Source organism: Tympanuchus pallidicinctus, unplaced genomic scaffold, assembly GCF_026119805.1.
Source record: "Tympanuchus pallidicinctus isolate F22 unplaced genomic scaffold, pur_lepc_1.0 scaffold127, whole genome shotgun sequence".
Classification (NCBI taxonomy): Eukaryota; Metazoa; Chordata; class Aves; order Galliformes; family Phasianidae; genus Tympanuchus; species Tympanuchus pallidicinctus.
Genome location: NW_026294645.1, coordinates 64,942 through 79,448, shown reverse-complemented (window position 1 = coordinate 79,448; position 14,507 = coordinate 64,942). Strand labels below are relative to the sequence as shown.

At 54.4% G+C, this 14,507-nt stretch overlaps 1 protein-coding gene and 1 long non-coding RNA gene across 15 annotated transcripts in view; one reads left to right on the top strand and one right to left on the bottom strand.

Annotated features, from left to right (window-relative positions):
* Positions 1 to 1,148: 1,148 nt before the first annotated feature.
* On the bottom strand, positions 1,149 to 6,556 carry LOC128075729 (uncharacterized). Of its 14 annotated transcripts, none has more exons than XR_008204085.1 (4): positions 6,455 to 6,556; positions 5,719 to 5,758; positions 5,519 to 5,658; positions 1,149 to 1,213 (listed from the first exon to the last, which is right to left on the bottom strand). It is a non-coding gene; the product is annotated as an uncharacterized LOC128075729 (long non-coding RNA). The 14 variants fall into 14 exon arrangements; XR_008204079.1 differs by having other exon boundaries at positions 1,180 to 1,253; XR_008204082.1 differs by lacking the exon at positions 1,149 to 1,213 and adding an exon at positions 2,423 to 2,477.
* A 1,706-nt stretch (positions 6,557 to 8,262) lies between these two features.
* Positions 8,263 to 14,507, top strand: part of LOC128075726 (unconventional myosin-Vb-like) — a 59,846-nt gene continuing 53,601 nt past the window's right edge. Inside the window, exon 1 of the mRNA XM_052672718.1 lies at positions 8,263 to 8,384. Within this exon, the coding sequence (XP_052528678.1) occupies positions 8,330 to 8,384 (55 nt within the window). The 5' untranslated portion in view covers positions 8,263 to 8,329. The remainder of the gene's footprint in view (positions 8,385 to 14,507) is intronic.

Genomic DNA, 14,507 nt, shown 5'->3' with positions numbered 1-14,507 from the left:
CATAACCGACCCCATAACCCCATAAGTGACCCCATAACCCCATACCTGACCCCATAACCCCATAACCGACCCCATAACCCCATAACTGACCCCATAACCCCATAAGCGACCCCATAACCCCATAACCAACCCCATAACCCCATACCTGACCCCATAACCCCATAAGTGACCCCATAACCCCATAACCGACCCCATAACCCCATACCTGACCCCATAACCCCATACCTGACCCCATAACCCCATAACCGACCCCATAACCCCATACCTGACCCCATAAGTGACCCCATAACCCCATAACTGACCCCATAACCCCAGACCTGACCCCATAACCCCATAAGTGACCCCATAACCCCATAACCGACCCCATAACCCCATACCTGACCCCTTAAGTGACCCCATAACCCCATACCTGACCCCATAACCCCATACCAGACCCCATAACCCCATAAGTGACCCCATAAGTGACCCCATAACCCCATAACTGACCCCATGACCCCATAAGTGACCCCATAATTGACCCCATAACCCCATACCTGACCCCATAACCCCATACCTGACCCCATAACCCCATACCTGACCCCATAACCCCATAACTGACCCCATAACCCCATACCTGACCCCATAACCCCATAACCGACCCCATAACCCCATAAGCGACCCCATAACCCCATACCTGACCCCATAACCCCATAACTGACCCCATAACCCCATACCTGACCCCATAACCCCATAACCGACCCCATAACCCCACACCTGACCCCATAACCCCATAACTGACCCCATAACCCCACACCTGACCCCATAACCCCATACCTGACCCCATAACCCCACACCTGACCCCATAACCCCATAACTGACCCCATAACCCCATACCTGACCCCATAACCCCATAACCGACCCCATAACCCCATACCTGACCCCATAACCCCATAACTGACCCCATAACCCCATACCTGACCCCATAACCCCATAACTGACCGCATAACCCCATACCTGACCCCATAACCCCATAACTGACCCCATAACCCCACACCTGACCCCATAACCCCATACCTGACCACATAACCCCATAACCGACCCCATAACCCCATACCTGACCCCATAACCCCATAAGTGATCCCATAACCCCATAAGTGACCCCATAACCCCATACCTGACCCCATAACCCCATACCTGACCCCATAACCCCATAACCGACCCCATAACCCCATACCTGACCCCATAACCCCATAACCGACCCCATAACCCCATACCTGACCCCATAACCCCATACCTGACCCCATAACCCCATAACCCCATAAGTGACCCCATAACCCCACAAGTGACCCCGTGACCCCATAGCTGACCCCATAACCCCATAATTGACCCCATAAGTGACCCCATAAGTGACCCCATAACCCCATACCTGACCCCATAACCCCATAAGTGACCCCATAAGTGGCCCCATAACCCCATACCTGACCCCATAACCCCATACCTGACCCCATGACCCCATAAGTGACCCCATAAGTGACCCCATGACCCCATAACCCCATAATTGACCCCATAACCCCATAATTGACCCCATAAGTGACCCCATAAGTGACCCCATGACCCCATAACCCCATAATTGACCCCATAAGTGACCCCATGACCCCATAACCCCATAACTGACCCCATGACCCCATAAGTGACCCCATGACCCCATAACCCCATAATTGACCCCATAACCCCATAATTGACCCCATAAGTGACCCCATAAGTGACCCCATGACCCCTTAACCCCATAATTGACCCCATAAGTGACCCCATGACCCCATAACCCCATAACTGACCCCATGACCCCATAAGTGACCCCATAATTGACCCCATAACCCCATACCTGACCCCATAACCCCATAACTGACCCCATAACCCCATACCTGACCCCATAACCCCATAACCGACCCCATAACCCCATAAGCGACCCCATAACCCCATACCTGACCCCATAACACCATAAGTGACCCCATAACCCCATAAGCGACCCCATAACCCCACACCTGACCCCATAACCCCATGCCTGACCCCATAACCCCATAACCGACCCCATAACCCCATACCTGACCCCATAACCCCATAACCGACCCCATATCCCCATAACCGACCCCATAACCCCATGATCCCATAAGTGACCCCATAAGTGACCCCATAACCCCATACCTGACCCCATAACCCCATAATTGACCCCATAAGTGACCCCATAAGTGACCCCATGACCCCATAACCCCATAATTGACCCCATGACCCCATAAGTGACCGCATGAGTGACCCCATAATCCCATAGCTGACCCCATGACCCCATAAGTGACCCCATAACCCCATAACCGAACCCATAACCCCATATCTGACCCCATAACCCCCTAAGTGACCCCATGACTCCATAAGTGACCCCATAAGTGACCCCATAACCCCATAACCGACCCCATAACCCCATAACCGACCCCATAACCCCATACCTGACCCCATAACCCCATAAGTGACCCCATAACCGACCCCATAACCCCATACCTGACCCCATAACCCCATACCTGACCCCATAACCCCATACCTGACCCCATAACCCCATAACCGACCCCATAACCCCATACCTGACCCCATAACCCCATAAGTGACCCCATAACCCCATAAGTGACCCCATAAGTGACCCCATAACCCCATACCTGACCCCATAACCCCATAAGTGACCCCATAAGTGACCCCATAACCCCATACCTGACCCCATAACCCCATAACCGACCCCATAACCCCATACCCGACCCCATAACCCCATAACCGACCCCATAACCCCATAACCGACCCCATAACCCCATACCTGACCCCATAACCCCATACCTGACCCCATAACCCCATAACCGACCCCATAACCCCATTACCGACCCCATAACCCCATACCAGACCCCATAACCCCATACCTGACCCCATAACCCCATAAGTGAGCCCATAAGTGACCCCATAACCCCATAAGTGACCCCATAACCCCATAACCAACCCCATAACCCCATAACCCCATACCTGACCCCATAACCCCATAACCGACCCCATAACCCCATAATTGACCCCATGACCCCATAAGTGACCCCATAACCCCATAATTGACCCCATGACCCCATAAGTGACCCCATAAGTGACCCCATGACCCCTTAACAACCCCATAAGTGACCCCGTGACCCCACACGTGACCCCATGACCCCATAAGTGACCCCATAAGTGACCCCATAACCCCATAACTGACCCCATAATCCCATTAGTGACCCCATAAGTGACTCCATAACCCCATAAGTGACCCCATAAGTGACCCCATAAGTGACCCCATAACCCCATAACCGACCCCATAACCCCATAACCGACCCCATAACCCCATACCTGACCCCATAACCCCATAACCCCATAAGTGACCCCATAAGTGACCCCATACAACCCCATAAGTGACCCCATAACCCCATAACCCCATAAGTGACCCCATAAGTGACCCCATAACCCCATAACTGACCCCATAACCCCATAACCCCATAAGTGACCCCATAAGTGACCCCATAACCCCATACCTGACCCCATAACCCCATAACCCCATAAGTGACCCCATAAGTGACCCCATAACCCCATAAGTGACCCCATAACCCCATAACCCCATAAGTGACCCCATAAGTGACCCCATAACCCCATACCTGACCCCATAACCCCATAACCCCATAAGTGACCCCATAAGTGACCCCATAACCCCATAAGTGACCCCATAACCCCATAACCCCATAAGTGACCCCATAAGTGACCCCATAACCCCATAACTGACCCCATAACCCCATAACCCCATAAGTGACCCCATAAGTGACTCCATAACCCCATACCTGACCCCATAACCCCATAACCGACCCCATAACCCCATACCTGACCCCATAACCCCATAACCGACCCCATAACCCCATACCTGACCCCATAACCCCATAAGTGACCCCATAACCCCATACCTGACCCCATAACCCCATAACCGACCCCATAACCCCATAACCGATCCCCATGACCCCAAAGCTGACCCCATGACCCCATAAGTGACCCCATAACCCCATAACCGACCCCATAACCCCATACCTGACCCCATAACCCCATAACTGACCCCATAACCCCATACCTGACCCCATAACCCCATAACCGACCCCATAACCCCATACCTGACCCCATAACCCCATAACCGACCCCATAACCCCATACCTGACCCCATAACCCCATAACCGACCCCATAACCCCATAACCGACCCCATAACCCCATTACCGACCCCATAACCCCATACCAGACCCCATAACCCCATACCTGACCCCATAACCCCATAAGTGAGCCCATAAGTGACCCCATAACCCCATAAGTGACCCCATAACCCCATAACCAACCCCATAACCCCATAACCCCATACCTGACCCCATAACCCCATAACCGACCCCATAACCCCATAATTGACCCCATGACCCCATAAGTGACCCCATAACCCCATAATTGACCCCATGACCCCATAAGTGACCCCATAAGTGACCCCATGACCCCTTAACAACCCCATAAGTGACCCCGTGACCCCACACGTGACCCCATGACCCCATAAGTGACCCCATAAGTGACCCCATAACCCCATAACTGACCCCATAATCCCATTAGTGACCCCATAAGTGACTCCATAACCCCATAAGTGACCCCATAAGTGACCCCATAAGTGACCCCATAACCCCATAACCGACCCCATAACCCCATAACCGACCCCATAACCCCATACCTGACCCCATAACCCCATAACCCCATAAGTGACCCCATAAGTGACCCCATAACCCCATAAGTGACCCCATAACCCCATAACCCCATAAGTGACCCCATAAGTGACCCCATAACCCCATAACTGACCCCATAACCCCATAACCCCATAAGTGACCCCATAAGTGACCCCATAACCCCATACCTGACCCCATAACCCCATAACCCCATAAGTGACCCCATAAGTGACCCCATAACCCCATAAGTGACCCCATAACCCCATAACCCCATAAGTGACCCCATAAGTGACCCCATAACCCCATAACTGACCCCATAACCCCATAACCCCATAAGTGACCCCATAAGTGACCCCATAACCCCATAAGTGACCCCATAACCCCATAACCCCATAAGTGACCCCATAAGTGACCCCATAACCCCATAACTGACCCCATAACCCCATAACCCCATAAGTGACCCCATAAGTGACTCCATAACCCCATACCTGACCCCATAACCCCATAACCGACCCCATAACCCCATACCTGACCCCATAACCCCATAACCGACCCCATAACCCCATACCTGACCCCATAACCCCATAAGTGACCCCATAACCCCATACCTGACCCCATAACCCCATAACCGACCCCATAACCCCATAACCGATCCCATGACCCCAAAGCTGACCCCATGACCCCATAAGTGACCCCATAACCCCATACCTGACCCCATAACCCCATAACTGACCCCATAACCCCATACCTGACCCCATAACCCCATAACCGACCCCATAACCCCATAACCGACCCCATAACCCCATAACCGACCCCATAACCCCATACCTGACCCCATAACCCCATAACCGACCCCATAACCCCATAACCGACCCCATAACCCCATACCTGATCCCATAACCCCATAACCGACCCCATAACCCCATAACCGACCCCATAACCCCATACCTGACCCCATAACCCCATACCTGACCCCATAACCCCATACCTGACCCCATAACCCCATAACCGACCCCATAACCCCATAAGTGACCCCATAACCCCATACCTGACCCCATAACCGACCCCATGACCCCATAAGTGACCCCATAAGTGACCCCATGACCCCATAAGTGACCGCATAAGTGACTCCATAACCCCATAACCGACCCCATGACCCCATAACTGACCTCATAAGTGACCCCATAACCCCATAACTGACCGCATAACCCCATAACCAACCCCATAACCCCATAACCCCATAAGTGACCCCATAACCCCACACGTGACCTCATAACCCCATAACCGACCCCATAACCCCATAAGTGACCCCATAACCCCATACCTGACCCCATAACCCCATAAGTGACCCCATAACCCCATAGCTGACCCCATAACCCCATACCTGACCCCATAACCCCATAAGTGACCCCATAACCCCATAAGTGACCCCATAACCCCATAAGTGACCCCATAAGTGACCCCATAAGTGACCCCATAACCTCATAAGTGACCTCATAAGTGACCCCATAACCCCATAACTGACCCCATAACCCCATAAGTGACCCCATAAGTGACCCCATAACCCCATAACCCCATAAGTGACCCCATAACTGACCCCATAACCCCATATGTGACCCCATAAGTGACCCCATAACCCCATATCTGACCCCATAACCCCATAACCGACCCCATAACCCCATACCTGACCCCATAACCCCATAACCGACCCCATAACCCCATAACCGACCCCATAACCCCATAACCGACCCCATAACCCCATACCTGACCCCATAACCCCATAACCGACCCCATAACCCCATACCCGACCCCATAACCCCATAACCGACCCCATAACCCCATACCTGACCCCATAACCCCATAACCGACCCCATAACCCCATACCCGACCCCATAACCCCATAACCGACCCCATAACCCCATACCTGACCCCATAACCCCATACCTGACCCCATAACCCCATACCTGACCCCATAACCCCATAACCGACCCCATAACCCCATAACCGACCCCATAACCCCATACCTGACCCCATAACCCCATACCTGACCCCATAACCCCATAAGTGACCCCATAACCCCATACCTGACCCCATGACCCCATAAGTGACCTCATAAGTGACCCCATAACCCCATACCTGACCCCATAACCCCATACCTGACCCCATAAGTGACCCCATAACCGACCCCATAACCCCATAACCCCATACCTGACCCCATAACCCCATAACCGACCCCATAACCCCATAACCCCATAAGTGACCCCATAACCCCATAAGTGACCCCATAACCCCATAATTGACCCCATAAGTGACCCCATAAGTGACCCCATGACCCCATAAGTGACCGCATAAGTGACCCCATAACCCCATACCTGACCCCATAACCCCATAAGTGACCCCATAACCCCATAACCGACCCCATAAGTGACCCCATAACCCCATAACCGACCCCATAACCCCATAACCGACCCCATAACCCCATAACCGACCCCATAACTCCATAACCCCATACCTGACCCCATAAGTGACCCCATAACCCCATAAGTGACCCCATAACCCCATAAGTGACCCCATAAGTGACCCGATAACCCCATACCTGACCCCATGACCCCATAAGTGACCCCATAAGTGACCCCATAACCCCATACCTGACCCCAAAAGTGACCCCATAACCCCATACCTGACCCCATGACCCCATAAGTGACCTCATAAGTGACCCCATAACCCCATACCTGACCCCATAAGTGACCCCATAACCCCATACCTGACCCCATAACCCCATAAGTGACCCCATAACCCCATACCTGACCCCATAACCCCATAAGTGACCCCATAAGTGACCCCATAACCCCATAGCTGACCCCATGACCCCATACCTGACCCCATAACCCCATACCTGACCCCATAACCGACCCCATAACCCCATAACCGACCCCATAACCCCATAAGTGACCCCATAAGTGACCCCATAACCCCATAACCGACCCCATAACCCCACACCTGACCCCATGACCGCATAAGTGACCCCATAAGTGACCCCATAACCCCATACCTGACCCCATAAGTGACCCCATAACCCCATAACCGACCCCATAACCCCATACCTGACCCCATAACCCCATAAGTGACCCCATAAGTGACCCCATAACCCCATAACCGACCCCATAACCCCATACCTGACCCCATAACCCCATAAGTGACCCCATAAGTGACCCCATAACCCCATAACCGACCCCATAACCCCATACCTGACCCCATAACCCCATAACCCCATAACCGACCCCATAACCCCATAAGTGACCCCATAAGTGACCCCATAACCCCATAACCGACCCCATAACCCCATAAGTGACCCCATAAGTGACCCCATAACCCCATAACCGACCCCATAACCCCATAAGTGACCCCATAAGTGACCCCATAACCCCATAACCGACCCCATAACCCCATAAGTGACCCCATAAGTGACCCCATAACCCCATAACCGACCCCATAACCCCATAAGTGACCCCATAAGTGACCCCATGCCCCCCTTGCAGGCCGCCAGCCCTACAGAGGGATGCTGGACTACGACCCCGCCGACGAACCGCTGCTCATCCGCAACCTCATCACAGGTCTGGCGCCTATGGGTTCCTATGGGGTCCCTATGGGGTCCTATGGGGTCCCTATGGGGTCTTATGGGGTCCTATGGGATCCTATGGGGTCTTATGGGGTCCTATGGGGTCTTATGGGGTCCTATGGGGGTCTTATGGGGTCCTATGGGGACTTATGGGGTCCTATGGGGGACTTATGGGGTCCTATGGGGTCTTATGGGGTCCTATGGGGGACTTATGGGGCCTATGGGGGACTTATGGGGTCCTATGGGGTCTTATGGGTTCCTATGGGGGACTTATGGGGCCTATGGGGGACTTATGGGGTCCTATGGGGGACTTATGGGGTCCTATGGGGTCTTATGGGGTCCTATGGGGTTCTATGGGGCCCTATGGGGTTCTATGGGGTCCTATGGGGTCTTATGGGGTCTTATGGGGTCCTATAGGATTTATGGGGTCCTGTGGGTTCTTTGGGGTCCTGTTTTGTCTTATGGGATCCTATGGGGTCTTATGGGGTTTTATGGGGTCTTATGGGGTCCTCTAGGATTTATGGGGTCCTGTGGGTTTATGGGGTGCTGTCGGCTCTTATGGGGTCTTATGGGGTTGTGTGGGGACTTTATGGGGCGTTATGGGGTTTGTGGGGTCCTATGGGTTCTTGGGGGGTCTTATGGGGTCTTATGGGGTCCTGTGGGGTTTTATGGGCTCCTATGGGGTCCTATGAGGTCTTATGGGGTCTGATGAGTTTTATAGGGTTTCTGGGGTTCCTATGGGGTCTTACAGGGTTTCTGGGGTGCGGTGGGTTCCTATGGGCTCTTATGGGGTCCTTTGGGGTCCTGTGGGGTCTTATGGGGTCTTATGGGGTCCTATGGGGGACTTATGGGGTCCTATGGGGTCTTATGGGGTCCTATGGGGGACTTATGGGGTCCTATGGGGTCTTATAGGGTCCTGTGGGGGTCTTATGGGGTCCTATGGGGTCTTATGGGGTCCTATGGGGGACTTATGGGGTCCTATGGGGGACTTATGGGGCCTATGGGGGACTTATGGGGTCCTATGGGGTCTTATGGGGTCCTATGGGGTCTTATGGGGCCTATGGGGACTTATGGGGTCTATGGGGGACTTATGGGGTCTTATGGGGTCTTATGGGGTCCTATGGGGGACTTATGGGGCCTATGGGGGACTTATGGGGCCTATGGGGGACTTATGGGGTCCTATGGGGTCTTATGGGGTCCTATGGGGACTTATGGGGCCTATGGGGGACTTATGGGGTCCTATGGGGTCCTATGGGGTCCTATGGGGACTTATGGGGTCCTATGGGGGTCTTATGGGGTCCTATGGGGTCCTATGGGGGACTTATGGGGCCTATGGGGACTTATGGGGTCCTATGGGGTCTTATGGGGTCCTATGGGGTCTTATGGGGTCCTATGGGGGTCTTATGGGGTCCTATGGGGGACTTATGGGGTCCTATGGGGTCTTATGGGGCCTATGGGGGACTTATGGGGCCTATGGGGTCTTATGGGGTCTTATGGGGTCCTATGGGGGTCTTATGGGGTCCTATGGGGTCCTATGGGGGACTTATGGGGCCTATGGGGACTTATGGGGTCCTATGGGGTCTTATGGGGTCCTATGGGGTCTTATGGGGTCCTATGGGGTCTTATGGGGCCTATGGGGGACTTATGGGGCCTATGGGGTCTTATGGGGTCTTATGGGGTCCTATGGGGTCTTATGGGGTCCTATGGGGGACTTATGGGGCCTATGGGGGCCCTATGGGGCCTATGGGGGACTTATGGGGTCCTATGGGGTCTTATGGGGTCCTATGGGGTCTTATGGGGCCTATGGGGGACTTATGGGGTCCTATGGGGTCTTATGGGGTCCTATGGGGGACTTATGGGGCCTATGGGGGACTTATGGGACCTATGGGAGCCTTATGGGGCTGGGCCTTGTGGGGCCTATGGGGGCATTATGGGGTCCTATGGGGTCTTATGGGGTCCTATGGGGGACTTATGGGGCCTATGGGGGACTTATGGGGTCCTATGGGATTCTATGGGGCCCTATGGGGTTCTATGGGGTCTGTGGGGTCCTATGGGGTTCTATGGGGTTCTATGGGGTCCTATGGGGTCTTATGGGGTCTTATGGGGTCCTATAGGATTTATGGGGTCCTGTGGGTTCTTTGGGGTCCTGTTTTGTCTTATGGGATCCTATGGGGTCTTATGGGGTTTTATGGGGTCTTATGGGGTCCTCTAGGATTTATGGGGTCCTGTGGGTTTATGGGGTGCTGTCGGCTCTTATGGGGTCTTATGGGGTTGTGTGGGGACTTTATGGGGCGTTATGGGGTTTGTGGGGTCCTATGGGTTCTTGGGGGGTCTTATGGGGTCTTATGGGGTCCTGTGGTGTCTTATGGTGTTTTATGGGGTCCTATGGGGTCCTATGGGGTCCTGTGGGGTCTTATGGGGTCTTATGGGGTCCTATGGGGTCCTATGGGGTCGTATGGGGTCGTATGGGGCTTATGGGGTCCTATGGGAGCCTTATGGGGCTGGGCCTTGTGGGGCCTATGGGGGCATTATGGGGGTCTATGGGGTCTTATGGGGTCCTATGGGGTCTTATGGGGTCCTATGGGGGACTTATGGGGCCTATGGGAGCCTTATGGGGCCTATGGGGCTTATGGGGGCCTTGTGGGCCCTATGGGGGACTTATGGGGCTGGGCCTTGTGGGGCCTATGGGGCCTATGGGGTCCTTATGGGGCTGGGCGTCATGGGCCCTATGGGCTCCCTATGGGGCTGGGCCTTGTGGGGCCTATGGGGGACTTATGGGGCCTATGGGAGACTTATGGGGCCTATGGGGCCTGTGGGGCTGGGCCTTGTGGGGCCTATGGGGGACTTATGGGGCCTATGGGAGCCCTATGGGGCCTATGGGAGCCTTATGGGGCTGGGCCTTGTGGGGCCTATGGGGGCATTATGGGGGTCTATGGGGTCCATATGGGGCCTATGGGGGTCTGTGGGGTCCTATGGGGTCTTATGGGGTCCTATGGGGGACTTATGGTGCTGGGCCTTGTGGGGCCTATGGGGTCCTTATGGGGCTGAGCCTTGTGGGGCCTATGGGAGCCTTATGGGGTCCTGTGGGGTCCTATTGGGTCTTATGGGATCTTATGGGGTCTTATAGGGTCCTATGGGCTCTTATGGGGTTTTATGGGGTCTGATGGGTTTTATAGGGTTTCTGGGGTCCTATGGGGTCTTATGGGATCTTATGGGGTCCTGTGGGGTCCTATGGGGTCCTATGGGGTCCTGTGTGGTCTTATGGGGTTTTATGGGGTCTTGTGGGGTCTTATAGGGTCCTATGGGTCTTATGGGTTTTATAGGGTTTCTGGGGTGCTGTGGGTTCCTATGGGGTCCTATGGGGTCCTGTGGGGTCTTATGGGGTCTTATGGGGTCTTATGGGGCCTATGGGGGTCTTATGGGGTCCTATGGGGTCTTATGGGGTCCTATGGGGGACTTATGGGGCCTATGGGGTCTTATGGGGTCCTATGGGGTCTTATGGGGTCTTATGGGGTCCTATGGGGACTTATGGGGTCCTATGGGGTCCTATGGGGTCCTATGGGGTCCTATGGGGTCTTATGGGGTCCTATGGGGTCCTATGGGGTCCTATGGGGTCTTATGGGGTCCTATGGGGTCCTATGGGGTCCTATGGGGTCCTATGGGGTCCTATGGGGTCTTATGGGGTCCTATGGGGTCCTATGGGGTCTTATGGGGTCTTATGGGGTCCTATGGGGTCTTATGGGGTCCTATGGGGTCCTATGGGGTCTTATGGGGTCCTATGGGGTCCTATGGGGTCTTATGGGGTGCTATGGGGTCCTGTGGGGTCCTATGGGGTCTTATGGGGTCCTATGGGGTCTTATGGGGTCCTATGGGGTCTTATGGGGCCTATGGGGGACTTATGGGGTCTATGGGGGACTTATGGGGTCCTATGGGGGACTTATGGGGCCTATGGGGTCTTATGAGGTCCTATGGGGGCCTATGGGGCCTATGGGGGACTTATGGGGCCTATGGGGTCTTATGGGGTCCTATGGGGGTCTTATGGGGTCCTATGGGGTCTTATGGGGTCCTATGGGGTCTTATGGGGTCCTATGGGGACTTATGGGGTCCTATGGGGGACTTATGGGCCCTATGGGGGACTTATGGGGCCTATGGGGGACTTATGGGCCCTATGGGGGACTTATGGGGCCTATGGGGTCTTATGGGGTCCTATGGGGGACTTATGGGGTCCTATGGGGGTCTTATGGGGTCCTATGGGGACTTATGGGGTCCTATGGGGGTCTTATGGGGTCCTATGGGGTCCTATGGGGGACTTATGGGGTCCTATGGGGTCCTATGGGGTCTTATGGGGTCCTATCGGGGACTTATGGGGCCCTATGGGGGTCTTATGGGGCCTATGGGGTCTTATGGGGTCCTATGGGGTCTTATGGGGTCCTATGGGGTCCTATGGGGTCCTATGGGGTCCTGTGGGATCTTATGGGGTCCTATGGGGTCCTATGGGGGACTTATGGGGCCTATGGGGGACTTATGGGGCCTATGGGGTCTTATGGGGTCCTATGGGGTCTTATGGGATCTATGGTGTCTTATGGGGTCCTATGGGGTCTTATGGGGTCCTATGGGGGTCTTATGGGGGTCCTATGGGGTCTTATGGGGTCCTATGGGGACTTATGGGGTCCTGTGGGGTCCTATGGGGTCTTATGGGGTTTTATGGGCTCCTATGGGGTCCTATGGGATCCTATGGGGTCTTATGAGGACTTATGGGGTCCTATGAGGGCCTTATGGGGTCCTATGGGGTCTTATGGGGTCCTATGGAGGACTTATGGGGCCTATGGGGGACTTATGGGGTCCTATGGGGTCTTATGGGGTCCTATGGGGACTTATGGGGTCCTATGGGGTCTTATGGGGTCCTATGGGGACTTATGGGGTCCTATGGGGTCTTATGGGGTCCTATGGGGGACTTATGGGGCCTATGGGGAACTCATGGGGCCTATGGGGGACTTATGGGGTCCGATGGGGTCTTATGGGGTCCTATGGGGTCCTATGGGGTCTTATGGGGTCCTGTGGGGTCTTATGGGGCCCTATAGGGTCCTATGGGGTCCTATGGGGTCTTATGGGGTCCTATGGGGGACTTATGGGGTCCTATGGGGGCCTTATGGGGCCTATGGGGGCCTTATGGGGTCTATGGGGGACTTATGGGTTCCTATGGGGTCTTATGGGGTCTTATGGGGTCTTATGGGGTCCTATGGGGTCCTATGGGGTCCTATGGGGGACTTATGGGGCCTATGGGGGACTTATGGGGGTCTATGGGGGACTTATGGGGCCTATGGGGTCTTATGGGGCCTATGGGGGACTTATGGGGCCTATGGGGTCTTATGGGGCCTATGGGGGACTTATGGGGCCTATGGGGTCTTATGGGGCCTATGGGGGAGTTATGGGGTCCTATGGGGTCTTATGGGGTCCTATGGGGTCTTATGGGGTCCTATGGGGGTCTTATGGGGTCCTATGGGGTCTTATGGGGTCCTATGGGGGACTTATGGGGTCTATGGGGGACTTATGGGGTCCTATGGGGTCTTATGGGGTCCTATGGGGGACTTATAGGGTCCTGTGGGGTCTTATGGGGTCCAGTGGGGTCCTGTGGGGTCCTATGGGATCCTATGGGGTCTTATGGGGTCTTATCGGGTCTGATGGGGGCCTATGGGATCTTATGGGGTCTGATGGGTTTTATAGGGTTTCTGGGGTTCGTATGGGGTCTTATAGGGTTTCTGGGGTGCTGTGGGTTCCTATGGGGTCCTATGGGGTCTTATGGGGTCCTATGGGGTCTTATGGGGTCTTATGGGGTCCTATGGGATCTTATGGGATCCTATGGGGTCCTATGGGGTCTTATGGGGTCCAGTGGGGTCTTATGGGGTCTTATGGGGTCTTATGGGGTCCTATGGGGTCCTATGGGGTCCTATGGGGTCTTATGGGGTCCTATGGGTTTCTATGGGGTCCTATGGGGTTCTGTGGGGTCTTATGGGCTCTTATGGGGTCCTATAAGCTTTATGGCATCCTATGGGGTCTTATGGGGTCTTAGGGGGTCCTGTGGGGTTCTATGGGGTTTTTGGGGTCTTTTGGTCCCTTT